Below are 27,871 nucleotides of genomic sequence, written 5' to 3'. Positions count from 1 at the left end.
TAAATCATAAGTGCATTTTCTAATCAGTTATTAATATGTGAAACTTTAAAAAAGTTTAATAGCAGCTTTATTAGTTTACTTACTTCCATGTGTTTCTCCAAAACAAGAACCTGGGTATTTATTTGTTAGGAAAGTCAAGGGCTGTCCTTCCCATTATAGCTGTGATTGCTCCCCGGCTGAAAACTAGAACACGGTTGTCTGGGTCAGAAGCACAGCCTATGGGAAAGCACTATATCCCGCAGTGCAGGGTGCTCTGTGACCTAAGTCTCCACACACCACAGCAAGTAGGCATGGTCATCTAGGGAAATGAGCCAGTGAGCAGGTTTGCTCATTGTAGTACAAAGGGCAGAGACTCAAGGAGACACCGATTTAAACTCATTCATTCATTCTCAGGCAGACATTGTGCCATTTTTCACGGTAAATGACTGAGTAGTTTCCAGGTGGCCAACACAAAAACGGGGCCTCGTCATCTAGTGAGAGAAGCAAAGAAAACAGGTTCAGGCTAGTCTGAACTGCATTCATCCAAACTATTAAAAAATAGTTAAAAATTAAAAATTCACTCCCCAACAGGACACTCAGTTTTCAGAATTCATCTCTGAGAACTAAACTGGGGCAGAACCTTCCTTTAGAGCAGCCATTCCCAGCCTGAGGGAGGAGTATCCGATACCCTGATTATCGAATCTTTACAGCATGATCCATTACAGAAAGTGACGGTTATGAAGGAGCAAGGAAAATGATGTTGGGGTTGGGGGGGGGGTCACCACAGCACAAGGAACGGTAATGTATTAAAGGGTCGCAGCCTTAGGAAGGTTGGCAACTGCTGATTTAGAAGTTGGTACTGGTTAAAACCACCATTCAGAATGACCGTGGTTAACGAGCCCATTAAACTGATAGTGAATTTGAGGACGGGCAGAGGAGGAACAGGAGAAGAAGAAAGAGATTCCTATAACTCAGTTCGCTACAGACAACCAGGGAAATCAAAACAAAATAAAACATAGCCCCAAATTTAAAAAAAAAAAAAAAAAAAAAAAAAAGGCCAAACATTCACGGTTATCGGATTATACACAGGGAACGACAGCCCATTAGAAGAGAAAACAAGAAAGTCAAATCTTCAAGACAGGACCAGGGTCCGAACATCTAAAAATCTTTTTTTCTGAGCTGTTTCCTCATCGCTACAGTAGAGAATATCACAGAGCCTGTGCCCTATGTTCGTTGTAAGGACTGGATGACATGCCCATTGTTTTGAACGTGCCAGATTGCCTGGCACACACCAGGCATGCCATAATCAGTACCTCTTACTGTCACTGTGATGGTCTCATCTGGTCTCTGTGTCCTTACTTTATCATGAGGCCGCTTTCTGCTTTTCCAAATGCTGGCAAAATGGTCTTTTATTCGTATCATCTTTCAAACCAGAAATGTTTGAGTCAGTTCAACACCAGTCAAAAGGAGTGTTTCGGAACAGTACTCTAAGGAGCCTGAAGTCCGTCCCAGCGAGTACTGCCAAGCTGCAAGGAAGCTGACTGACTCTGAGGCAGGCTTCAGACTGTATAATTGCTAGGTCTGCCGTGGGGTGAGGTGAACATCTGTCTCCACTTACAACCCACCATACAGTCTCAACCCCTTATAGAGCAAGCATTGGGGCTGCCCGTGGGGCAGTCTTCAAATGTCTGTGTAAGACTCCCTTTCTCTGTCTTAGCATTCCCCACGACTGGTCCCTTGGAAAAGATGATTTGAAGCCAGGGTGAGTTCCCCTTGTCTCCCAGACAACTGTGCATAGACTTGCAGCTCCTGATATCACATTGGCTTTGCATTTCACAAGGTGGGGCTGGGGTGAAGATACTGACAGGACTTTGGGAGCGCACACTTGCAACAGCCCTGTCTTGTGAATAAGTCCTCATCTAAATCTGTGTGGCCAATAAAAGCCCAAGAACGTTGACATACTGTTAAGAGTACTGCAGTGCCTCCCTAATTGGGCAAAGAGCAGTCATCTGAAGGAGTGGGGATCCTAAGAATATCTGATTTGGACAGACAGAGCAGCAAAACTTAAAGTACTAGCAAGTCTTTAAAAGAACAGAAGTCAAGACAGCTCATTCTTAGTTGAAATGGACAGGGTACTTTCTGAAGGATGGACCAATGTCCTGGTCACAATTCTCACGACAGGGTAAAACTTTATTCCCAGATTCGTACACCACTGAAGACCTCTCCTGAGTAGGCAAGTGAACTTTTCCCCCTTTCAGTTTTCTCTTACTAACGCATTCTAAAGGTAAAGCAGTCTAGATGCCATCTCTGGGTTTGTTTTTGTTTTACATTATATGGATTTTGTACACACACCCCCACAGCACAGCCTCTGGGTAGAAGTGGGATAAGAACTTGTGAGGACTGGTTCTCTCCTGCTACCACGTGGATTCTTGGTCTTCAGCTCGGGTCACCTGGAGGGGTGACATGCGTCTTTACTAGTTGAGATGTCTTGATAGCCTGCATCTGGTTTTGGTTTTCCACTTATTTATCTGACTTTAAAGTGTATGAGTATTTGCCTGCATGTGTGTACCAAGTGTGTTCTTGCCACCTACAGATGCCAGAAGAGAGCAATGGATCCCTTGAAACTGAGGTTATGGGTAGTTGTGAGCCACCACACAGGGGGCTAGGAACCAAACCCCAGTCCTCTGCAAGAGCAGCAAGGGCTCTCACGCTCTTAACCATGGAGCCTGCCCCTGTCTTATTATTATTTTTAATATTTGTATGTGTGTGTGAGTTTATGTGTGTGTGTGCACGTGTGAATGTGCCAGATGTGCAACAGGTATGAGCATTTGGTGCAGGCAGAGGTGGCTCACATAGCACATCTTTGCAGCTGTCTCAGTTAGGGCTTCTATTGTGATAAAACACTGACCAGACGCAACTTGGGAGGAAGGGCTTTTCTTCATCTTGCTTTTCCAAATCACAGTCCATCAAAGGACATCAGGGCAGGGACCCAGAGGCGGAAACTGATGTGGAGGACACAGAGGAATGCTGTTGAGGACCTTTCTCGGCCTCCTTACTTAGAGCATTCAGGACCACCATCCCAGAGGTAGCTCTGCCCAGAGTAAGCTGGGCCCTCCCACACCAAGTATTAATCCAGAAAATGCCCACACAGACTTGCTCATGGGACAATCTGGTAAAGGCATTTCTTTTCAACCCATGTTCTCTCTTCCTGAATGACTTCGGCGTGTGTCACACTGACAAAATCAGCCATCAAAGCAACAGACTACTTAGGGCCACAGGAGAACTTCCTTTCACAATTTTTGCCTGAGTTTACTTCCCAAATACATGCACAGAAGAGTTGGTTAGAAGTCTATGGTCTTGTTCTTGCTGGTGAAGGAATATTTTTACTCTGTATGGTACAATATGTCTATTCGACGTTTTAATAAGCATCCTCAAATTGAGGGTTCCATTCCGTGTTCCCACAGGCTTAGGTCTTGTCTTTAAGAACAGTTACTGATCTATAATTGATTTTTTTTGTTTTTTTTGTTTTTGTTTTTTTTTTGGTCCGTGTGTCTGGTACTAGATTCTAGGCTCCTGTAAAGTCCCAGGTGAGAATTCATTTCTTCCTTTTGTGACCTTTTGTGACCTTAGCCCTCACTACCATGGCCGTCAGAAAAATGCCAATCAACAAATGTTTGCTGAATCAATAATGAAATGAAACTTCTCCCACATTTTGGGAAAACCCGCTGACTTTGATACAGTGAGATTCCAGGGAAAATGGAAAGCGGAGAGAATTTCCCGAGGATTTGTTACGGTCCTGATTGCTCAGTGGAATCAGTACACTTTGGTTAAAAAAATAAAAGGTTTTTTTAAAAAATGGACTCCTGCAGTCCTCACCTTTAAGACTAGAGGGATTTAAAAACTGTGTGGACAAGCTGATTTAAGCCGGTGTGCTAGCCAGTTATGGTGCTGTATGCCTTAAAACCATTAACACTTAAAAAGTAAGATGGCCTGTCTATACTACTGATGATCGAATATATCAAATATGTGTGGCGTGCATATGTAGAGTGGAGACTGGATGCTGAGTGTCTTCCTCAGCCACTCTCTTGCATACTAAGGCAGTGTCCCCCGCTGTACCCAGGGTTCACCGGTCTGGCTTGTTGGCTGGCTAGCCTGCTCAGGCATTCCCTGTCTGTTTCCTCTGCACTGGGAATGAGCTGGCTGCCATGCTCCCCAGCCCACTACATGGGATCTGGGGACTCGAACTCTGCCCGCCCATCCACCACGAAACCCAGGCTGTACTTCAGTCTACCTTTCAGTAGATAACGTTCTCATGTATCCAGTGTCAAACCTTTCACTTTGATTGATCTGATAACGTAGCAGATACATTTACCATTTTTTTGTTTTGTTTTTTTACATTTTTAATGATGAATTTTTTTATTTGAAATTCCAAAGGTCTTAAAACAAATCCTCCGACAGCCATGTTTACCATGCGTTCTGAAAATGTGTCATGTGGGTTGCTACAACCCGAGGTCTCACAAATGTTTCTTCATTCAAGCATTTGCTATAGGTACTGTCTTCCTCAATGTGGCATTTGCTTCAGCTTATGGGGACCGTTTAGAATCCATGTCAAACAAAACAAAACAAAAAGCATGGCAAAAAACCCGGAACGAAACAATTCAGGCAGTCTTCGGTGGGGAAGATGTCTATTCCGAGGTTGCTTCCGAATTCGTTGTGTGCTGCCCCTTGTTGCACACATTTTGACCCATGGCAGAAACTTTCTGTCTTCATTAAGGTGGCAGCCTCCTTTCCAGATAAGTGGAAAGAATTCCACTTGTTTGTGACTCTCACCCCCACACACAGGGGTGGGGGAGGGGAGAATATGTTTGTGTGCATGCCACAGTGGCTGTTTAGTATTCATCCTCCAGGCGTGCTGGACCACATACTTCCAGGCATTACTCTCTCCATCTCTCATCTTGACAAAGAAACATCTGGGTTACAGATGTGGGCTATGGACTTTATTTGGGTTCTAGAGATGCGAACACAGGCCTTCACATTTGCACAGCAGGTGTTTGACTCTCTAAGTCATCTATGACTTTTCAAAAATGAACTTGATCTAGGTAGTATTGGTGCATGCCTTTAGTCCCAGCACTTGAGATGCTGAGGCAGGTGGATCTCTGTGAGTCTGAGGCATACCTGCTCTACAGAGTGAGTTTCAGGATAATCAGGGTCACAGAGAGAAACTCTGTCTTGAAAAAACCAAACCAGACTGGACCAGACTAGACCGGACCAGACCAGACAAGACCAGACCAGACCAGACCAAACCAGACCAAACCACACCACACCAGACGAAACCAAACAAACCAAACCAAGAAAGCCAAACTAACCAACTAAACTAGATTAGGTATGATTTTTTATAAATAGCAAAACCTAAATAAATTTGGTACTAAAAAGTACTTTTAAAAATTCCATTTTTAAATGAGAAGTTTTTAAACCTGTCTCATGTTTGTTGTTTTAAGTTTAGAAATTCAATGATTGTAAATCAAACCAAACCAGAACAATTCCTTAAAGTAAAAATACCTGTTTAGCAGGATTGAAGACTCAATTTAAATCAGTATTTCTCAACCAAGGCCAAGTTTGCATAGGGAAACATCTGGCAGTGTCCTCATGCGTCTGTGGTTGTCACTGCTAGGAGGCTCTGCTGAGTCTGAGAAAGTGGAGCACCCCACAGTTTATCAGAACACCCCATAGTGGGAGTTGGTGAGCCTCACAAGCACAAAGTGTGTTTCACTGGCTGCCTCCAATGGTTTTTCTTGTCTCTAATTTTCAGTTTATCTGTATTTGGATCTGGGTTTCTTTGGGCTTATCTAGTCTACATTCGGTAAACTTGGATGTATTGACTTGCTAAATTTGTCATCTGCCAAATTTGAGATATGTTCTTACAATTATCTTCAACTATTTATTAGTATATCGCATTTTTTTCTATTCTCTTTCAGAAATGCTGACACCCTAAATGTTGGCCACACTGTGCTGATGCAAATGTTGGCCAAACAGCACTAACTTAAATATTGGTTATACTGTGTGTTCATTCTTTCCTCTCAATGGCGAAATCCAGGAGGTCTGTTTATGTAATCTCTTTTACTTTTTGGCTTTCTAGGCTCCCCCTTTTAGTCCAGGAGCCTAGCCTAACCTTTCTTCCACACACACTGAATGTCCAAGACCAAAAATCTGTGTTTGCTAACCATGGATAACAGCTGATCCACCAGGGAGGGTAGTTTCTCTCTCCCAAAAGAATTTTATGGGGTTGTGTATCCGTTGCACAATGTTTGTTAGGAGTACCGAGCCACAGAGAAAGTGGGAAGAGCAGAAACTGGAGCTGCACACGCCTGTCCCGACTCTGCTCTTTGAATCACAGTAAAAGGCTTCATCTACAGGTCTGTGTTCTTGTCTGGTGTCTGCTTACAGGCTGCTTGCTCTCAGGCATCTAGGCTGCAAGATACTGAAGGGAAAATACGGGAAACACTGTCGATCTGGCAGAACTCTCAAGTCTGGCCTTTCATCTGCCTCCTACTACTTAGTCTTAGCCGTGGGCACTGTGTTTAGGTTTTATGGACGCACTTAGTGGGAGAGCCCCGGTGGACTATGCTGACTCGGTTCCCTTGGAGCCTGTATTTACCTTTAGATTTCATCTTTCCTGTTGGCCAGCACGGGTATTTACCTGATGTATCATTTAGCTTTTGCCGCGTAACAAAGCCCTTAAAGCTCAGGGACACAAAGTTGCATTTCACTTAGCTCAGGGTGTTTTGAGTCAGCTGGGGGGAATTGCTCTGTCCAGGGTTGGCTGGGCTGTGTTTTCTCTTGCATGTGCTGGTCGGCTGGTAGTTGGATGATGTAAGACGCTCTAATTCACATGTCTAGTAGCCGGCTAGCTGTCACTTAGCATGTCTGTCTTCTTTCCTGTGGTCTCACTCACCCAGATGGTCTTAGGGTTCTAGTCGTATAGTAAGAGGGAGAGTGAGCTCCAGCACTTTTCAGCCATTTGCTTGATTCATACTCCCCACCATTCTGAGTGCCACAGCCAAGAGTCAGGATGGGTGAGGCCTGCTGACAGCAGACATGAGGCAGCACATCACTGGGGCCGGTTCTGTGTACAATCTATCACAGCCATGTGGATAGTTGAGAAAGCATGGTATTCATTAACATGGGTAAATCATTGCTTTTTCCAGGAACATCTTCACAGCAGAGAAAATGGTAGGGTCGCCCCCTTTCCTCCAGCTGCCTCCAGTAGTCATTCCTCCATTACCTTGTGATATTTCAGGTCATACCCCAGATCCAGTCTGTGCTCTTTTTGGCAATAAGGATGCGTTAATGTGCTTGTCGCATTCAGACACTACTGAGAGCGTCACTCAGACGTTATAAAATGTGTACCCCTTCTATTCTCAGATTGAACTTTATCGTTAATTCGGTTTCCCCAGGGTATTGTTTATAGACTCTCTTTCTTTCTGCACATTCGTTGCTCTCAACAGACATCTCAGCACAGGGGATCACCTCCACAGGCACGGGGAACCCGGAAATGAGGATCCTGTAACATCCTGCTCTCTTCCTATCAACGGAACTGTCTGCAGCCATGACAACCATGACATCTGCTCTGCCAAGAGTCTCCTGCTGATGGCCGATCCTCCTGCCTGTCCTCTGGATCCTTATCTGATAGTTATATTTGTTTTCTCCCAGCTCAGCCTTTGTAGTGTCTCTGTTCCTCAATGCTTCGTGTGTACGTGTGCGTGTGTGTGTGCGTGTGTGTGTGTGTGTGTGTGTGTGTGTGTGAGTGTGTGTGTGTGTTTGAGGGAATATGTATTCAGGTTCTTGGGAAGGTCGACCTCAGGAGCCAATCACCTTGTTTTCTGAGACAGAATTTCTCATAGGGTTGGAGCTATGAGAGGCTCCAAGAAGGGTTTCACATGTCTCTATGTCTCCAACACTGTGCAGGTACGGCACCCAACATTTTTACACAGGTTGTGGGGAAGTCAGTTTCAGGTAATCAAACTTGCATCGCAAGTGCACCATCACATGAGCTCACTCCTCAGCCTGGTCTTCCTGTTTCTCTGTGATGCCTTCTGTTTGCCACTTTGACCAGCTTTAGAAAACAGACAACAACCAAAGACGCAAACTCACACATGCCCACAAAACCAAAACTGTTCCTGGCTCCATATGCTTCTTTAAATACCTACATGCCTTCATCCTTTCTCTTTACAGACGAACTTCTAGAAGATTCTATCTGTATTTTCTGCTATAACTTGCTATAGCCAGTGGTCCATGGAAGAGATGAAGGTGCTCAGTCTTTGACCTGACCCTTGCCTCTGAAGGGTACTATTTCCCAGGACAACCGATGCTGTCCTTTCCTGAGGAAAGAGTGCACGCCACAATGGTGTTTAAATGTGACCCTGCCGATCCTCATGCTGCCAGCACAGTCTGAGCTTCATGCTGTGTGGATGCCATTGATTCCTTGTTTCTAATACAGATGTTAAGTTTTTATCCATTACTGTAATCACTCAAGAAATACATGTTGAGCACCCAGCATCTACCAATTACTGTGAACACAAAAAGTCTTTCCCTTGTAAGCTTCATTTAAATTAAGCAGAGACAAACAAATAAATGTGGAATATGTCAGAAAGGGATTCAGACCCATCTCTGCATCTACCATCTATCCATCATTCATCTATCTATCATCTATCTATCTATCTATCTATCTATCTATCTATCTATCTATCTATCTATCCATCCATCTATCTATAGTCTATCTACCATCTATCTATCTGTTATCTATCTATCTATCTATCTATCTATCTATCCATCCATCCATCTATCTATAGTCTATCTACCATCTATCTATCTGTTATCTATCTATCTATCTATCTATCTATCTATCTATCTATCTATCTATCCATCCATCTATCTATAGTCTATCTACCATCTATCTATCTGTTATCTATCTATCTATCTATCTATCTATCTATCTATCTATCTATCTATCTATCTATCCATCCATCCATCTATCTATAGTCTATCTACCATCTATCTATCTGTTATCTATCTATCTATCTATCTATCTATCTATCTATCTATCTATCATCTATCTATCTATCTGTTATCTATCTATCTATCTATCTATCTATCATCTATCTACCTGTTATCTATCTATCTATCTATCTATCATCTATCTATCTGTTATCTATCTATCTATCTATCTATCTATCTATCTATCTATCTATTATCTATATATCTATCTCCCTCTCTACCTATCTATCTAGAATCAGAGCTAGGGGTCTAGACCTTCACTCTGGGTGAGGTAGGAGTCTGTGAAAGGTTTGGAGAGAGGAAAAACTCAGAAGGATCATTCGAGTTTCCGTATACATGTCTCTGCTTTGTCATTTCACACCACTCAGAAAAAAAGGCAGTTGAAGCCTCTATCCAACTGCTTTCTCAGTCAGAAGATCTCATTTTATTCTTCACCCTAATAATGAAAATTCAAAGTGCACATTTCAACAGGCCCTGCAGAATCAGCCGGTTCTCCATTCACAGCCAGTAGTCGAGAACAAACTGTCTGCTGTATGGCCAGTAGTCGGGGACAAATTGTATATATCACTCTCCTCACCTCCTTAGACACTAAATATTGGCATGATCTGGCCCATGTAGTTTCCTTTAAGGTTTCAGTTTATAAGATCATTATTACATTGGCCATATCCTTTACACAGTATGTTCATGTACAAAATCCAAAAGTCAAAGAGTCACAGACAGAAGAGAAGTCACCTAGAGAAACTGCAACAAGTTTTCAGACGTGTTTCTAGGCAACTATTCTCAAGGTAATTAATTATTGGTCCCACTACTGACTTTTGGGCATTGGTACCAAAGCAACACAAGCAACACACCATCTGGAGGAAGCTTTCAACATTGCTGACTTCAGCTGGATTTCGAAACCATTATGTAATGCAGTTTCAAGGAGACACACGCAGGTTGTGTGCTTAACTCCCTCTAAGACTTTGATAAAGCCTCTGAACAGATGGCAAATTGCTTGTCTGTGGCCGCTCACCTGCTAAACTTCCAGCCAGGTGAGTCATACACGTCTTGCTGTTGCTAGGCAACAAGGCAACTCTAGGAAGCCAAGAAAAACAGCACCAACAACTGCCTTTCATAGAGCATTTACTAGGGCCAGCCATCTTGGTCTGTAATTCACAAAAACCAACTGAAAATATTTCATAGAAAGACTTTAGGAAACTCTGCCATTATAAGAAACAATAGTTCAGCTTTGATTTACTTCTAGAAAAAACGAGCTAGCCATAAGGTTGCTAAGACTCAAGAGAGCCAGAGAGGAACACTAACTTGGACTTGTCTAACTTGTATCAATAATTAAGCTGCCCCCGAGGCCACCAGAACACCATTTAATTCTTCTGCTACAGTGGACTAAAACGTCTTGGAAATGTTCTTGCTATATTATTTACGAATGTTGCATAAGCATACTAGCTCATATCTGGTTGCTCTCTGCCAATAACAATAAAAAAAAAATCCCAAAGACCAGTCCACTTACTTTTTAGGGAACATATAATTGGATAAGTAGGAGCCATGGCTGCCATCATTCCAGAACCTCAAAAGGATGAGAAGGGCATCCATGCTGTGAAAGTCTGTGGCTGCCCTTGACCCAGCAACTGTGTTTCTGATTGTGTAACCTAAGTTGAGCCTTACTGGTACCCAAGGGACTCAAATGTCCAGTTACAGGAGAAGGCATGAAGCCATGCAAACAGTGATGACACCATGAAGCCATCAAGTTCCCCATCTGAGGGATCATTTCCAGGCATAGGAAACGCTACGGCTGTATATGAAAAGAGCAGGTAGCCCAACTACATGCAACTGTGTCTCAACTTAAAAAAAAAACTGCAACATATAAACAAGTGTAACACATATATGCAATTGTGAAATATACACAGGTGTATAGCATAAAATGTTTGTATATTACACATATAAATATAGGCATCAATACTGAGGAAAATGCAAGACATTAATGGACTGCGTTAGAATGGGCTACTTAAAAAACATTTTCAGTGTTTCCTGCACTTCTATAATGGAATTATTGTTACATTTTAAAATTAAATATTTTATTATAAGTTCTTGTTGTAATAAAAAAAAATAAGACTATGAAGTTGGTTTCCATTTTCAATACTTTAAAATGTATAGGTTTTAAAACATATCTGTTTGAGCGTGTGTCCCCGGGGTGTGTGGGTGTGCTCTCCCAATGCAAGCCACAGTGAGCCAAGTCAGAGGGCCAGCATGTTCTACCATGTAGGTTTCTGGGGACTGAACTCAGTTTCTTTATCAGGTTGTGAGCCTACCCTTTAACAGCTGAGACTTGTCTCCAGCCCTGAACTCAGTTTCATCAGGCTTAGCTGCAAGCACCTTTAACTGCTGAGCCATCCTACTGGCCCCTCATGGACTTTGTCTCAAAACATGGTCAGAGCCTTAGAGATTGGCAGCATGCCAGCGGTTTGTACGTGTTTTTATTCTTATTTTAATTAGCTTCAACCAAAACATCTGTTTGGACAAGTTGCTTTCTTTAAACGCTCCCTTTGCCAGCTCGGCTTTATCCCCACGAAAGGTCTCTGTCCCTCACTGTGAAGCAAATAAACAGATACAGCTTACTTCACAGAATCAAAATGAAAGGCTTTGGATCTTAGCCCTTATCTCTCCCTCCTGGCAGATTAGCCTCGAAATCCGTGATGGCCCAAGTTGGCTAAGGATTCAGATCTCTTGAGTCTGGATCTGAGAACCCATGGGCTCAGGCCAGAGAGGACTATGCTCAGTGGCCTGGGGCCAGTCTCAGCTGCTTTAGGGCAGATGACTGACACACTTGCTGTCCCCACCCACCGGCAACTTTGGTCAGGCTTTAGAAAGATAATCTTCATTACTTCGGTTCCCGGTGACTCCATGCATGCTATAAAGCATGGGTACTCTCTCCTCCCCTTTTTCCCACCCTAGTAACCTCTCTTCTTCCCCACAGTCCCTCCTACACATTCATGTCCTTTTGTGACCCACTGAGTAACACATTAGAACTGGCCTTGGAGCCTGGTAGGCTCACCGATGGGGACTGAAGACAAGGACTCCTCTTCACCTGGAATTCACCACTCGGCCATTCAGCAGGGAGAGGTAGAGCTTTGCAATCCTTCCCCAGCCTAGGACTAATGACAGGCCCAGTCTACAGCAGTGGGACAATCACTGCAAGGGTGTGCGTCTTATGCAAGCAACCACAGCTGCCGTGTGTCCACTGTCCCCTCAAAAGTCCCTGTTACACAGAGGCCGTCCCCAGCCTCCGGCTCCTACACCACTTCTGTCCTGCCTCTCATGTCCCTAGAGCCTCGGGAGGGGTGGTGGGGGCGTAGATGGTTTATTTAGAGCTGAGTACTCCAGCATTAATTAATTATTTTCTGCGCTTTGACCAGCTGTGAGTCTCTGTCTTAGCCATCCAATAAAAGAAGCTGCTTTGAGGAGAGCTGAGAGCCAAGGTCACCATAGTCCCCGGGGTTCTAGGACTAGTGCTATCTAGCTACATGGGGCATCTCCTTTTTTATACTTCTTTTTAGCTTATACTTTTTACTTAGCTTACGTGCACTAGGTTTTTCATACAACTGTGGGTCTTGACTAACCCTTTCCTACTGCCGTCTTCTCTTCCTCAGCCCCAACCCCCAGGCCTGCTGAAACCGTCCCACCCTAGCCATCCTGTCCAATGTCATTCCCTAGCTTCCTGGATTCAGAAATCGCTGCAAGTTGATTACACACATTTAAAGGTTCAAAACTAGGATACCCACGCAAGAGGCAGCACAGGGCATTTGTCTTTCCGTACCTGGTTTACCTCATGGAATATATACATTTTTCCAGTTCCATCCACTTACTTGCAAATTTCATTTGTCCTTGCCTATGAAAAAAATTCTATGGTAGGCATGTACTGCGTTTTTATTATTCGTTCTTCAGTCGACAGATATCAAGGCTAATTCTGTCCCTGGTACTGTGAACAGAGCATCAATAACTCTGGTTGAGCAAGTGCCTTTGTGTTAGCCCACAGAGACCTTCTGGTATCCCAGTCTACGCTCAGGGGTGGAAGAGATTTTTTTGCAGGAGAGGAATACAGCCAAGTCAAAAACCTAATCTCAGAAGTGTTTGATCATTCTTAAAAAGTGACCAATTATCAGCCATGCCCCCCTCCCCTCCCCCTCTCTCCCCAAAAACCAAGAACGTTCCGAGTAGCTACAGACTGTCTAACCCTGTGAGCATAGACAGGGCCGCATAGAGCATGTCTCTTGGGCTTACATCCCTGAGCACATTCTTCCATCACCCCAAAATGTGGCTGATGGATAGCATCTGTCCTCTAGGAGCTGTGAGGCTCCGTAAGCCGGGCACAGTGCTTGGAACCCTTTATGTCAAGATCATATAGAATTGCTTCTATAACAGCTTCTGGGTCAAGTTCACATACAAGTGCTTTCACAATCTAAGGAAGAATTAGGTCCCTATCACTGTGCACCCAAACGGGAATTCCTACGGAGCCTTCTTGATAATTATATCCATTTGAATATAAAAGCGTTCCTGCAATTATCTGCTCCAAACTCTTGATTTGACAGAACGGTTTAGATAAAAGGCTTCAGCTTCTGATTACATTTACGAGGCCAGTATTACCAAGTACACAGAGTCTGTACAGATCTCCATAAAGATAGGAGATACTCTTAAAAAAAAGAACTGAGAACACCCCAAACTTTCTCCCAAAGGTGCCACGCTGGTTCTGAAGGCGACTTCAGGCTCACTGTGGTGGTTTCGTTTTGATAGAGAACTGTTAAGCCAATCTGGCACTGCCAATATTGGGAAATGAGCTGGGGGACTGGAAACCTGGTGCCTAAGGAAGAAAAGGCCAGGTGTTGGGGTGCAGGTCTGTCTTCACAGCCCCAGAGAGGCAGAGAGGAGAGAACATACTCTGAGACAGCCCTGGCGAAACAAAGCAAAAACCAAAAAAGAACACAAAACAAAACAACTCAAAAGTAAGCAGGAAAGGTAAGTCTAGCAGTCCAAGGACCCGAGACTGAGACTTCAGTGTGGTGTCCTTGACAGCAGGCCGGTTGCGTTGGGCTTGCGTGTTAGTGGGCTGACAGTTTCTCAGGAAGCTTTGTCCCCGTGGTTGTAATGACTGAGCCCAGCTCATCAGCCAGAATTGAGAGAGAAGGCTGTTCAGGGTGTATACAACACCCCCACTAAACAACCAAATTTGTAGGAATCTACTGAACAGACCTTGAGCCTCAGTGCCCAAAGTGAATAACAAATTCTCAGAGCAAACAAGCAGGCGTGTGTCCACTTGCTGTTTTATTTACTGTGCATACCCCAGATCCATCTTTGCAAAAATTAGGATTTCATTTCCTCAGCTTCTGGGAATGTTGAAATTCACAGGTGATCCCTCCCTGGGAATCTTCCTTGAGAACTTTCTTCTGTCAAAGGAAGCTGCTTTTCCTAACAGCACTCCAAGTTCAAGGCCTCCAAACCAAAAACCCAAGGCTCCCTGCCTGGATATGAGACAACTGCAGAGGTTCTCCAAGCCCCAGGGCTCATAGAGCTTTAGCTTCTCCCTCTGCCCAATCTTGCCTTGTTCAGGCTCAGGAAGAGTAGAAACAGGATTTTCTTGAATCTTAAAAACAATCTCCCAAGATGGCAAAAAGAGGAAGCAGAAGAGCCAAACGCACGTGACCAGCATCCCCCTTTTCTACAGCTTCATTAAGCCCTCGTCCTTGACATGAGAGGTCCTTCCTTGTTTGGCCATCTTACCTAGCCTCCACCCCTTTGCCTGTCTCTCAACCAAAGTCCCATCAAACTCAGTACTTCCCATACACACGTGTCCCAGCAGGCCCTGGAAAGGCCCCTTGTCATCCCTTGCCCCTTACTTGAAGTATTTTCTGTCCCCTAGGTTAAGTGAAGACCCCCAACCTCCAGGCTCCCACAGTGGGCTGTACGTCTGTTTCTTTAGCTTGGGAATGCATGATTATGATGGGCTCCTTGTGAGTACGGACATGTCTTTTAACCCAGCGTTGCCAGCCACACAGCTTACAGATGCTTTGTTCTATGGATAAATAAGTGAGGAGCTACCTTGTAGGTTCTGGCTGAATCCTTGCCAATGCCCCCATGTTGGGGACGCAGCTCTTAGTAGTACTCAAATGTGGGTTTGCTGCAAACTTCCTTAGACCAGCCTCATCTTTGCAGCGTGATGCACGGCACTTGGACCACTGCATAGGCTCACGATACAACCACACTGAATACCACAGAAGGGGCTCATGGAGGAGCAAGACCATTCCTTCACGTCCCTGGTTCAAGTGAAACTCACACACACACACACACACACACACACACACACACACACACACACACACTCATGCATACACACTCATGCACACACAGATACACATATACGTATATGGACATACACACAGACATACATACATACATACATACATATACACACATACACACATGCCCACATACATACACACAGACATACATACATGGACATGGACATATACACACACATACATACATGCACATGTGCATACACACATATGCATACATACACAAACATACATGCACACACAAACACACACACACAAAGTTCTCTTATTTAAGATGGTAAGATATTTCTCTGCCTAGTCTTCAATGCAGAGACATTTCTTTCTACTTAACACAGCATACAGTGTCTTAGAGCTTGCCAAATGCCATCTCTAGGTCAGAAATGGAATCAAATATGGCTACATCAAGCCCAGCTGAGCCGCTTTCCAGCTGGCCTCTGTGACACTACACCCTTGTTTTAAGAGGCCCCTTTGAAACACAAAGTGTGAGTCGACGGGGTGCACCTCCCCTTCTCTGAAGCTAAGAAAAATGACAGAAGAAAGGTCTGGGTATCAGTCCAGGCACGGGACACCACTAACCTGAAGCTGGGGTGGTCTGTGGGGATTCATGCTCTCAGCATAGAAACTGAAAGCTAGGCGAGGGGCCTTTATACAGGAAATGCTCCTGGTCTGTTATTGTTCTCAACAAAAACCGTCCAAACAAGAAAGCAGTCGCTGGGGCTGACTGAAGCTATCCACAATGTGAAGACTGAAAGCCCAGGCCGTGCTCTTTTGCTTTGCTGTTTGCTTGTTTGCTTTCTGATAATGGGTTCAGGAAGAAGGAAGCTTTCTAACGTATTAGAAACTGAATTTTCTGGGCCCTGAGGAATTTTTTTCCCACTTCAGTCTTAAACAGCCTCTGAGGTTGGGCTTTAAGGAGACAGTGTGATAACATTTTCCTGGGAGGGCCACACAGGCGATGTGTTTTTCAAGCTGGGTCATGTGTGAGCAGGGGAGGAGAAGGTGAGGCCTGTCTAAGTGTGGCTCTTTTCTAAGTGTGGGGGGTCAGAGGAAACACAAGTGAAACTTGCAGTTACTTAAAAAATAAAGATTTTTATTATTATAAATAAGTGTGTGTGTGTGTGTGTGTGTGTGTGTGTGTGTGTGTTTGTATATGGGTATGGGTGTGGGTTCTTATGGAGGGCAGAGGCATCAGGTCCCCCTGGAGCTGGAGTTACAGACAGTTGTAGGCTGCACTATCTGGGTCCTTAGAAAGCAAACTTGGTACTTCTAAGTATAAGCTAACTAACATAAGCTCTTAACCGCTGACCTATCTCTCCAGCACCTTGCAGGTGCCCACCCAAAATATTTCTTTTGTTCATGTTCTTCAGGTCAAATATTTGTTAGTTTACTTAATATAAATAAGCATATCTGGTAGACAATAGTGTACGTATACATTAAAACACAGCTACGCACATGTTCACACACATACAGTATAAGTATGCATGCCCAGGGTTCACCCTCTAATTCCGGAAGCGCACTGTGGCAGGGTGTATGGAGCCCACCTTTTTAAACATGCGGGTGGAATCCTCGCTGGTCTGCATGAACCGCATGATGACATTGTTCAGGTAGATGTCACTCAAGGTGGCGTGGTCCTTGCTCTCTCTCCTCACTTGGTTCAGGAGCAAATACCAGCAGTTCACTGGAGACAACAGGTTCTGGTCTTTCCTAGGAGATAAGGAAGGACAGTCACCACTGGATCAGCAGAGAGAGGTGACTCAGAGCAGAAGTGGCTGCCACTGTTCACTGTGGTCTGAACATTTCTTTTGTCAGGGCGCATTACTGCCTGCAGGAATTCTGCAACTTACCAGGCCTGGAAAGAAAAAAACTTGGCTCAAAATCCCCAGTACAACCTCCTGCCCCTGACCAGGGCCCCCAACCTAGACAGTGCTTAGGCAGCCCCCAGGTTTAGCACCCCACTAAGGAAAGCACTTGTGTTTACATGAAAATATATTGGCTACTGTCTCACACAGACTGGTCTGCCACAGCTCACAAAGTCTGCTTTGAGTGTTCAGCCTACTGCTGGAAAAGAAATTTGGCTACGCATGCTTTCCACAGAATACAAATTTGGGTTATTTATTAATCCCTGGATGTAGACTCCAGCCTTAGAAAAACCCATTCCTGAGGAATCTGAGCTTTACAGTATTGTCTTATGAATACAACCCAAAAGTTTGCGGGCTAGCAGCATGTCACACATCCCAATGAAGTTCACAGAGCCATCTCAGACTCATGAATGATCCTGGTTTAGTCTAGATGATAAAACCAAATGAACTACAAAGCCACACAAACTTAGGCCTATATTCATACATATTCAAAGAACAACTCCATCCCAAAGTGATGAGCAGCCCAAACACCACTGCTTGAAAATAAAAATTAAAAGTACAATTTGTAGCTGTTGACTAGAAAAACTAACCCATGAAGTGGCAAAGCCGCGGTGTTTCTAACCCAGGCAAAGAATGCAATCAGATGTGGGGTTTTATTAATCTTTCTTCTCTTTAATTTGCATGTGTACATGTGAGGGGAAGAAGGGGGGGTTGGGGAAGAGGCAGGAGGGTACATGTGTGCTGTGGCACAGGTGTAGAGGTCTGAGGTTAACCTCCAATGGGAGCCCTCGCCTTCCGTATTGTTTGGATAGAGGGGCGTCACTATCACCGTGCACCAGGCTTTTAAACCAATAAAGATTGTCTTGTCTCTGTTTCCTGTCTTCTTGCAGGGTTTGCAGAGACATGTCTGCTCCTATATACAGGCTCTGGGATCAGGACGCAGGACACCAGGTTTGCCCAGCAAGCCCTTTATTCACGGAGCCAACTCTCCGGCAAGATGTACGATTTTATTATTCATAACCGTCATGACCGAACGTTAAGTCAGGAGGCACGAGAAGAAACTCATGTCTTTCTACTCTTAGGTCGGCTCAGATTCTACATTTGCTATGGCACTGGGCTGTTGAGGCAAGAGGATCAAGAGTTTAAGGCTGTGCTGGGTTATATAGCAAGTTCAAGGATGCCTTATAATAAGGTCCCACGTTAAAAACAAATACAAAGAAAATATTTGCTACCCTGAAAGCCTACACAGAGTCACAGTCTGTGTCTAAAAGAAAAAGCAAGCAAATTCCCTGAGAATAGTTCACTCATCTTTGTGTCCTCAGTGCCCACTCAAACAAAAGCCTCAAGCGATACTTCATCGACTGGATAAAGCACATCGTTATCATTGCCTTGCTATTAGCGCCAACCGTAATATCAACAACGACGCGGGAATAAGAGCAGCCAGCACTTACGGAGTGAGAAGCAGCAGGCAGGTTGAAGCTGGGAGCTGTAAGCCAGGCTTGGCGGTATAAGGTGGGCAATCCCAGCAACTTGGGAGGCCGAGGCAGGAAGCGACCAATCGCAAGCCAGCCTGGGTAACTCAGAGAGGCCAAGTCTCAAATCTGTGTAAATATTAATAGTGGGTGGTTCTTACTCTAAGCTCTCATCTCAACTCCTTTTTAGTCCTGTGTGGTTGAGGGACAAACACTGCTCATCTCTCTGTACTCCAGACTCTTTGTACCATGGACAAATGCCATAACCTGTCTGGTGAGGTCGTTACGGAGATGACTTGGATTCCGATCTGTGTATAAATGTTTGCCATCGCGCCCTGGGCACACTGTAGGTGCTGAGCATAGAAAGTTAGCTATTTTTATCCGGAGGCTGCTCTGATCAAGACTTAACGTTAACTCTACTTAATCCTCACCACAGCCACTCACTGTGTCCTGACTGTCAACGACAGAGCTCTGACGCTCACCAAAGGTTGGATAAGGACTAAAGTGAGCATCAGAGTGAGTCTTTGTGTGGGACGTGGCTCTAGACCTTTATATTTGCAGTAGCGACATTAGGCTAAGGACCGTTTGCACAGATACTGTCCTCAAACTGAGAACAAACAGGGTCCAAGGTCTAGCTTGGATGAATGTGAGCATGACTCTGCTGAAGACTCATGTGTCTGGAAAACAGAAAAAGAAACGCTACACGCATGCGCATGCCTGCCAGCAGTCACGGCAAGGATTTTGCCACTCGCGGTCGTGAGCTCCCAGGCCTCTATTAGAAAAACCAAAGCTCAGAGAAGGTGCTTAATGACACAGTCATACAGTAGTTGTTTTTCAGACCCAGCTCTGGGTGGCTTGTTAATGAAGCTGGGTTTTGAGTTTCTGATCCACTTATAATCCATTTCATCTCCAGCTCTACATTCAATAATGAATAATGCTCAAGTCAAAGGCAGTTGGAAGCTGCATGCATAAATATTTAATTGCATTTAGCTGAAGGGGCACATGCCCATGCGGGTCAGAGAACAATCTTCAGTGGTTTATTTTCCTTCCGTCATGCGAGTTCTGGGAATTGAACTCAGGTAATCAGGCTTGGCCTCCACCTGCTAGGCCATCTTCCCAACCTGGCTACTCTCCCTTAACCCAGGCTCCAAGGTCATGGAAAGGTATGAAGTGAGAAGAAAGAGGCCCGGTTCTCAGTGGCATCCCCAACCCCCAGGCTGAGCAGGCAGGTCTCTTTGTGGCCCCTGTGTGGGAGGGTAGTCGGGTTTTTTATTTCCTTTGTCACCTGGGTGGGCTATCCTCAGGAAATGGAGGACAAGGAAGAGAGGCTCACAGTGGTAACTGTCTTCATCTTTATCGTGTGTAGACCTCACTGCTCCGTTTTGCAGGATTAAGGGATGGTAAGAAGACCTTTACTTCTCCGCCCCTTTCTTTTCACTGTGGAAAATTCCCTGCCCCCCTGGGAATTGAGGTGTGTGTCATGAGGACATCAGTTACATTGTAACCATCATTTCTGGGAATTTTAAGACACCACTGTTTGCAGATTTCCCTGGCCCACTATGCTTTCTGAAACAAAAGCCCTCGCTTGGGTTTTACTAACTCTCCATCTGAATATCCGCCCCTCCCTCTAGGGTGGCTAAGACCCCAAGGCCACACACCCTGAGAGACCCTTGGTGTTTTCCCTACCCAGTTATCTTCCTGTAGCTCACAACCTTGCCTGTCACCTTAATGAACATGTGGGCAGGTCAACTTAAAATGCCAGAAAGATTCCTGTGTCTGCAGGACAAAGGCCAGAATGCCCACAAAGACATGTAAGAGGGTGTGGTATGCTCCAGTTAATGCCTGTGGCCACACTGCACCTCCGATTACAGCACATTCTCGAAGAGCTACTATTTTACAAACCTTGGCCTACAACCCCTCCCTTTTGGTCCCTAACCATGAGGTGCCCTTCCTCAGTCCCCTTTCAGAGTCAACTAGTCACAAGCATATGAATTTGAGCCACGGACTCCAACACTGAGGAGACAGAGAGAGGTGTCTAACAGCTAAAGCTCTCTGGCCTCCAAAGCAGGCACACATTCATGTCTGTTCACCATCATGCATGCTTGTGTGCACGAGCCTCACCTCGCCCCCCACCCCCTCCCCCCCACCCCTCCCCCCTCCCCCCTCCCCCCTCCCAGCACCCTTCCAGGACCGTCCCTTCCCGACTGCCATTACAGAACATGCTTCAGCCTCCTCTGTCTGTGGCACCCTAGGCTTGCCCTTGTTGGTACAGGTATACTTGGGTACAATTATCTGCTTGTCTCTGTGACTCTGGGATTTAAATTATAAAGCAAGTCTCATGAACAGAGCACCTGTATGCTCTTTCTAATCCAATAAAGTGCATTAATGGTAAAGTTAATTGTGCTCACCCATGAGCTTTTATTAAAAGTCTTTGTTTTTTAAAAGTTTTGATTATACTTGCCACAAACATGCTGGGGGGGGCATGCTTTTCCCAAGCAAAGTTATTGCTTATTTTCATACAAAAATCATTAAAAAGAGGTGCAGGTGATCCTGTTACGAGGCAGGCAGGGCTGTCATAAGTACCAAGGTAGACTAGGCTACAGAGTAAAACCTAGTTTTAAGAAATGGGGGGGGGGGGGGGAGAGGAGGAGGGAGGAGGAGTGGGGGAAATAAACAATAAAATAAAACAAAAGCCTCTCTTCAAATCCTAAGGCCTTTGCTTAAAGCAGCTACTTTAAATTTACCCTTCCAAATGTCTACTATGGCTGATATCAGCTCCTCTTCTGCAGTTGGGTATTTTGTAAATATTGCTTAAAAATATAAACTTATGTCTATGAAACATAGTGGGAATGGAGAAAGGCTGCTGGATTTATGGGGACATGTTTGCCAATAATTTCATAGACAAAAGAGGAAATGTCTAGAATCAAAGAGGCCTGGAGAGAAGATAAGGTAGCCATCGCCTTGGAAAACTAATTCTGAATCAAGTCTCTATCCATCTGTCTCTCCATCCATCCATCACTCCTTCCCTACCTCTCTTCGTTCCTTCATCTCTTTCTCTGCCCCATCCTCACCTACATCCCACGTACTGAACCAATAGCTCAAGTCTTCCTCCCTCCTTCTTCCCCCCTCCCCCCTTTCCACTCAACCCCAGGTATTGAACCCATGACCCCATGCATGTTAGACAAGCCCTCATCCCCCAGACTAATACTGGCAGCTGGACACAGCCTTTCTTACTTGAACTGTTGATGGTCCTTAGTGCTTCTTGTTTTGGCCATGAACCTTTCTGCCAGCTTCTCCAGGTTCCGAGAATATTCTGTCTCAATTTCGGCTTTTTTCCTGAAGAAATCTTGTAGGTCCTGGAGCAGCTGAACCCGCATCTCCGTCTGCTGCTCCAGGCATTTTTGTTGCTCTACCAGCTGAGCTCGGATTTCTGCAGAAAGACAAGAATCCCCCGGTGACATCATGGAAGTGACCAAGACTCGAAGACAGGAAAGTCATGCAGAGTGACTTCTATCACACAGATGGCCCTGTTTACAGCCTCTGCGGGAGGCCTGCACCCAGGTTGATCTTTATTGTGTATATTACATCCATGTGGGCGCATGTGCAACACAGAGTGGGTGCTGAAGCCAGAGGACAACATGCAGGAGTTGGTTCTGTCCTTCCTCCATGTCAGTCTGAGATTTGAACTCAGATCATCAGCTGGGTGGAAGCATCTTTACCCACTGAGCTACTGGCCCTTGGTTGTTTTATTTTAAAACATCTGCTGGCCTTCTTCTGTTAAAAGAAATGACATGGGAAAAACATCGCAATTTTGACTAGAAATGGGTCTCACACTTGTAGAACCACAAACACACTGAGTCAGGAGAGAAAGAAATTACAGCCTCTCAGATAATCCCAAATGCTGGGGTACTGTTGGCACCGGAGTGCATTATAAAACGTTCAATGGCGTTTTACATTAACTCCCTTTTGAGCTCGCATAGAAAAGAAATGGGCACCATCTCTTCCAGACGTCGGAGGCACGAAACATTTGTCAGTTGGCACACACAGAGACTGACATCTGGCAATTTTTATTTAGGGCATACGCTCCTCATTTGTAAAACACTTAGCTTCAGGGTTTATAGGCATGCCGGACCTAAAAATAACTTCTTTCTATATCCAAATAATCCATTCATACCAGGCAGCGCACAGACTCCAACTTAGTATTCTACTCACAACACCAAGGCTGCCCGCTCTCTCAGCCTTGCCTTGGCACACTCCCTGCAAACTGACACCTTTACTGACACACAGAATCCCGAGACTCCTTGGACCAGTTGGTTCAGTATGTTAGGAGCATGGAGGATGTGCACCTACAGATTCGGAGAAAGCACAAAGCAAACACAGAGGACGCAGAAGTATCAAAGCGCCTGCTGCAGAGAAACTGTTTGGAAAACAAGTCACACTAAGCACACACTGTGGTTCCAAGGCCTAAGGCTGACTTCCAAAGACAAGAAGAGTTCTCGGTGGAGAAACTCGGGACCTCCTGCCCCAGTGTTTCCACCGATGCCCTAAGAGAGCCTAACTCAATGTCAGAGGAATCCTGTCCCAGGAGCACCTTCTTCAGTTCTTAGTAGACTGCCCTCCAGACAGAGCGGATGGAAGATTTGATTCCCTTGGTTAAACTCAGTATCAGCTGGGTGCTTAAGGCGGGAGCAGGTCAGGAAACTTGCTGGCTTGGCTAATACTGAGTTATAATAATATTTACTCCTTTACTACCTGCCTTACAAAGAGTAAGTTTGGGTCTAAAGGCAAAGCAAGCACTTTAAGAACCAGTTGGTATGTGGCACTCCCCTGGGATCCCGTCTCTGCTTTGTGAGTCTGACCAATGGAACCACGTCATGCTATCTCCCATGTGTCCAGTGGTTTGGAGCAGTTGTCTGAAGCCCCAGCTATAGCTTGGCAGAGAAGCCTAAAGAGGTCTGTCCTGGAGTCTGCTACATGCTACGCAATGCTGTCTCTGGGGTCCCTTGGCAAAAGCAAGGAGGTGGACCTCAGGTTCTCTCTGGGTTGAGGAATCCTTTTCGCAACCTCAAGGAAACATGACTGTCACTGGGGAAAATGCACCACCGACAGGCTTTTAACTACAAGGAAGAGCAACTGGTTCACAGTCAATCACAGGAAGTGGTTTCCAATGAAGTACTATAATCGGCGTGGCTGCCAAACAGCTTCTCCTAAAAATACATAGTTATTTCTGTTTTACAAAGAAGGGGGAAAGAAACCCAAGGATGCGGGTATTTCTCATCCAGGAATCCCAGTAAAGCTTTTGAGATGAAGTGATGTTTTTCCACAAATCCTGCTGTGCTTGGAGAAAATGAGCCAATTACCTTAGGAGGACCAGCCAGGCCTTTCTACCCCCACTCACCTCAGTATCCAATAGAAAATAAGAGTAGCTTCATTACAGATCTCATCAGAGGGACCCAGTGGTTTCTTCAACAGGGTAGAAATAATTAAAACTCCTAATTAAAAAACCGTGAGCCTTACCTCTGTACCAAGTAATACAAACTCCTTCCCAACCCCAGATTCTAGGGTGGCCCACCATGGCCCTTCCTAGCGGACACACGAGTCAGTCTCCGTAGGGAGCATTATTTCCAGATGCAAGGGTCATCGGAATGTAGCTGAGCACACCATTGTTGGGCTTGAATCCTAGGTTAGGGTAAGTCCCAAGCTCTGGACACTCAGCTTTGGGAACCTTACAGTGCTAAGGGCAGTTTGTAAGAGAGGGAGGGAGTGCCGTGGACTCTTAAGGGGATGGGAGACATTGTGTCTCCAGAAATAAAGGAGATTACAAGACACACAGCTATACCCAGTAGAAGGGCACCACATCCCACACGGTAGAAGATGTGCTTGCAAACCGTACACTGGACAGGGCATTCGTACGTAGCTTATGCAAAGAACTCTTCTAACTCAACAATTAAAACAAACAAACAAAAACTACAACTTACAACACAGGCAAAGGACCTTAGTTGATGTTCCTCCCAAGATGATGAAAAGACGGGCCAATGGACTATTAAAAACTGGTAAGTATCATCAGCTACCAGGAGATGAAAATCGAAAGCAGGGCAGATACCCTGACACCAGTCGTCGGGCTCTACCAACAATGAGAGAAAGGGTGTTGGAGAGGAGACAGAGAAACTGATTTTTACTGCTGTCAGCAGCCTTGATATTAGTACATTGCAGAATATCCTGGCACTTCCTTAAAAGGTTAGACAGAATTACCAGATTATTCAGCACCTCCACTTCTGGATACATATAATCAGAAGTGAAATATATTTCCATACAAAGCCATGGACATGAGTGCATATGGCAGTATTGTTAGTATCAATTCCCGAAGGGACAAAGGGTGGCACAGATCCACAATGGAATATTGTCTGATGATTAAAATGATGAAAAACTGGCTCATGTTATGGTGAACCCTCCAGAACGTAAACATACTGCAGCCCGGAGGGCAAAGTGCTTGTAACACACAAAGCCACGGGTCTGAGCTCCAGCACACATACACTGACTGGTTCCACGCACCTAGCATCCCAGGACGTGGGAAGCAGAGGGAGGGCTGGGAGACAAGGTCGTTCATCATCAGCAATACAGCAAGTCTGAAGCTAGTCTGGATCACACGAGACCCCGTCTCAAAAACAGGAACAACAACAGATCTGTAAGCTTACTGTTCCTGTGAAGTGTCTGGAATAGGCTCATTCTGGGAGGCAGAAAGTAGATTGCTTTGCTTGGAAGACTCGGAAGGCCATAGGAAGTAGCTGCCATTGGGTAAGGGCTTCTCTGGGGGGTTGATGAAAACCGACTTAAAAATCTATCATAGTTGTGAAACTCTCTGGATATACTAAGACCTGCTGGGTTAGTAAACAGCATATGCAAATTATATCTCAAAACCAGCTGTTGTTTATTTACTTGTCTGTTTATTGAGACAGCGTTTTCCTGTGTATCCCCGGCTGTTCTGGAGCTCACTCTGTAGACCAAGCCCGCCTCCAGTTCATGTAGATCCCCTTGCTCTGCCTCCTGAGTCCTAGGACTAAAGGCCACATGCCCAGGCATCAGGGTTCTGAGCATTTCAGTGTTGATACATTTTAATCAATAGTAACAACAGCTATGAGCCCATTGCTGTCCTTTAGTCTGATTTGTCAAAGTAGACAGTATTTAAAAGCCCTTTCCTCAGTATTTTCCTTTTGCCCTGAACTCATCCAAAGCCAGACACGGAACACGTATTCACCAGATACCATCATCATGCTTGTTATCATTCGTAATGGGATAGAGATGATTTTCCTAACTGGGCATCATGAAGGATTTATTACCAAGACTCCCACATGCCTGTAAAAAAAAAAAAAAAAAAAAAAACAGCAGAAAACTGTACTCTCTGGGCAGGTTCTGCTGGTCTTAATTTTAAAAGTCTAGACCAGAACTTACTAAATAATCATATTGGCTGTTTTAATATAGGATCAACTATTGTTATTTTAAACATTTATTTTTAAATTATGTCTTCTCTCTCTCTCTCTCTCTCTCTCTCTCTCTCTCTCTCTCCCTCTCTCTGTGTGTGTCTGTGTGTGTGTATCTATGAGTGTGTCTGTGTGTGTGCCTGCTAGGGGAGACCAGAGGTGCTGGACCTCCTTGGAGCTGGAGTTGCAGGTGATTGTGAGCTACTCAAAGTAGGTGTTGGAAACTGAACTCAGGTCCTCTGGAAGAGCGGTCTGTGTTCTCAGTGAGTCGGCTCTTTCGACCCTCCACACTTTGGTTATTGTTTGTCTTGTTTTGAGTCAGAATCTTACTGTACGGTCCTGGATGGCCTGAAACTCTTTGTAGACCAGGTTGGCCTTGAACTCAGAGATTTTACCACCTCCATCTACACCACACTAAGCAGCCTAACCTTTTTAAAATTGAGTGTTCTTCATTTCTTTTCGAATTGAGCGTCAAACAAAATGGAAAAGCACCTACAACCCAATAAGCACAACGTTTCCCAACTACTACAAGTGATGTGGGAGAAAAGAAAGAAAAAACAAATGAAAGAGACAACGCCTCTGAGTTATAAAAGTTTACAAACAGCCAATTAAATTATACTGCCCAGAAACAGAGGAGGCAGACAAAGAGAAGTCCTAACTCTTAAACTTCTGTGGGAAACTGTAGGTGTGACAAGGAAATGCTGTGTGCTCTTGCTTTATATGTACTAGGTGACAAGGACTACGGTGTAAACAGACGGCTCAGAAGAATACTGTAGTCGCCTAGCCAATGGCAGTGCAATGGTTGTAGGAGCACCACAGACCACCCGAGTTATTTCAACCTGTATGTGCTCTGGTTGCCTGCACACCAAGTGTCTATGTTGTGCTGGAAGGAGTCAGTACCTTCACCCAAAGGGTGTAAGGGAATAACCAGCTGACGCGCCAGCCTCTTGCTTGTGTGGATGTCTAGGCAGCCTGGTGACCATTGTGTAATTAAACACCAGTTGTAAATTCTGTGAAAATCTGCCCTTTAAGCTGAAAAAATGAGATCAGAAAAGAAAACTGCATAGAAGCAAAGCTTTGGTTTCTTTACAAAGAAAAAGAAAAGGTGAACAGACAAAGTTAAAGCTCTGCAGAACTCTGAAGGATTCATGCTTTTGCTGTAACTGGGCAGATATTCAGTAAGGGCAGAATGAATACAGCCCGGAGTTAGTGTCTCAGGTCACAAGTCATGTGGATGACGCAGGGCATTTGGTCCCTCAAGTTCCCTCTCACAGAACTGCCCTTGCCTGTCAGGGTTGTGGTCAGATTTAAATATGGTGATGTAAGTGAACCTCACGCTGCATCTGTAAACCAGGAAACAGAGAGGCCACGGTTACTAAGGCAACTCCAGCAGACTTACATCAGGAAAATCCTGGGCCACTGAGATGGTTTGGTGGGTGAAGAAGCTTGCAGCAAACCCAAAGACCTTAGTTTAATCCCCAGTACTCCCACAATGGAAGAAGAGAATCAATTCCTATAGATCACACACACACACACACACACACACACACACACACACACACAGGCATATACATTCATGCACAGACAATGTATACACACACAAGGATATACACATGCACACACACACATGCATACACATTCACACACAGACAATGTATACACATACAAGGATACACACATGCACA

General features: G+C 44.8%; 1 protein-coding gene across 2 annotated transcripts in view; it reads right to left on the bottom strand.

Annotated features, from left to right (window-relative positions):
• SRGAP1 (SLIT-ROBO Rho GTPase activating protein 1) overlaps positions 1-27,871 on the bottom strand; it is a gene marked incomplete at both ends in the record, with an annotated part of 259,181 nt that overhangs the window by 119,257 nt on the left and 112,053 nt on the right. For both annotated transcript variants that reach the window (XM_080935754.1, XM_080935755.1), the window contains 2 exons: positions 16,919-17,081; positions 21,943-22,138. In XM_080935754.1, coding sequence (XP_080791880.1) covers positions 16,919-17,081; positions 21,943-22,138 — 359 coding nt within the window. The remainder of the gene's footprint in view (positions 1-16,918; positions 17,082-21,942; positions 22,139-27,871) is intronic.

The sequence above is a fragment of the Micromys minutus genome (genome assembly GCF_963924665.1).
Source record: "Micromys minutus genome assembly, chromosome: 22".
Classification (NCBI taxonomy): domain Eukaryota; kingdom Metazoa; phylum Chordata; class Mammalia; order Rodentia; family Muridae; genus Micromys; species Micromys minutus.
Note: the sequence above shows the minus strand (reverse complement) of the source record. Positions and strands in the feature narration are given on the sequence as shown.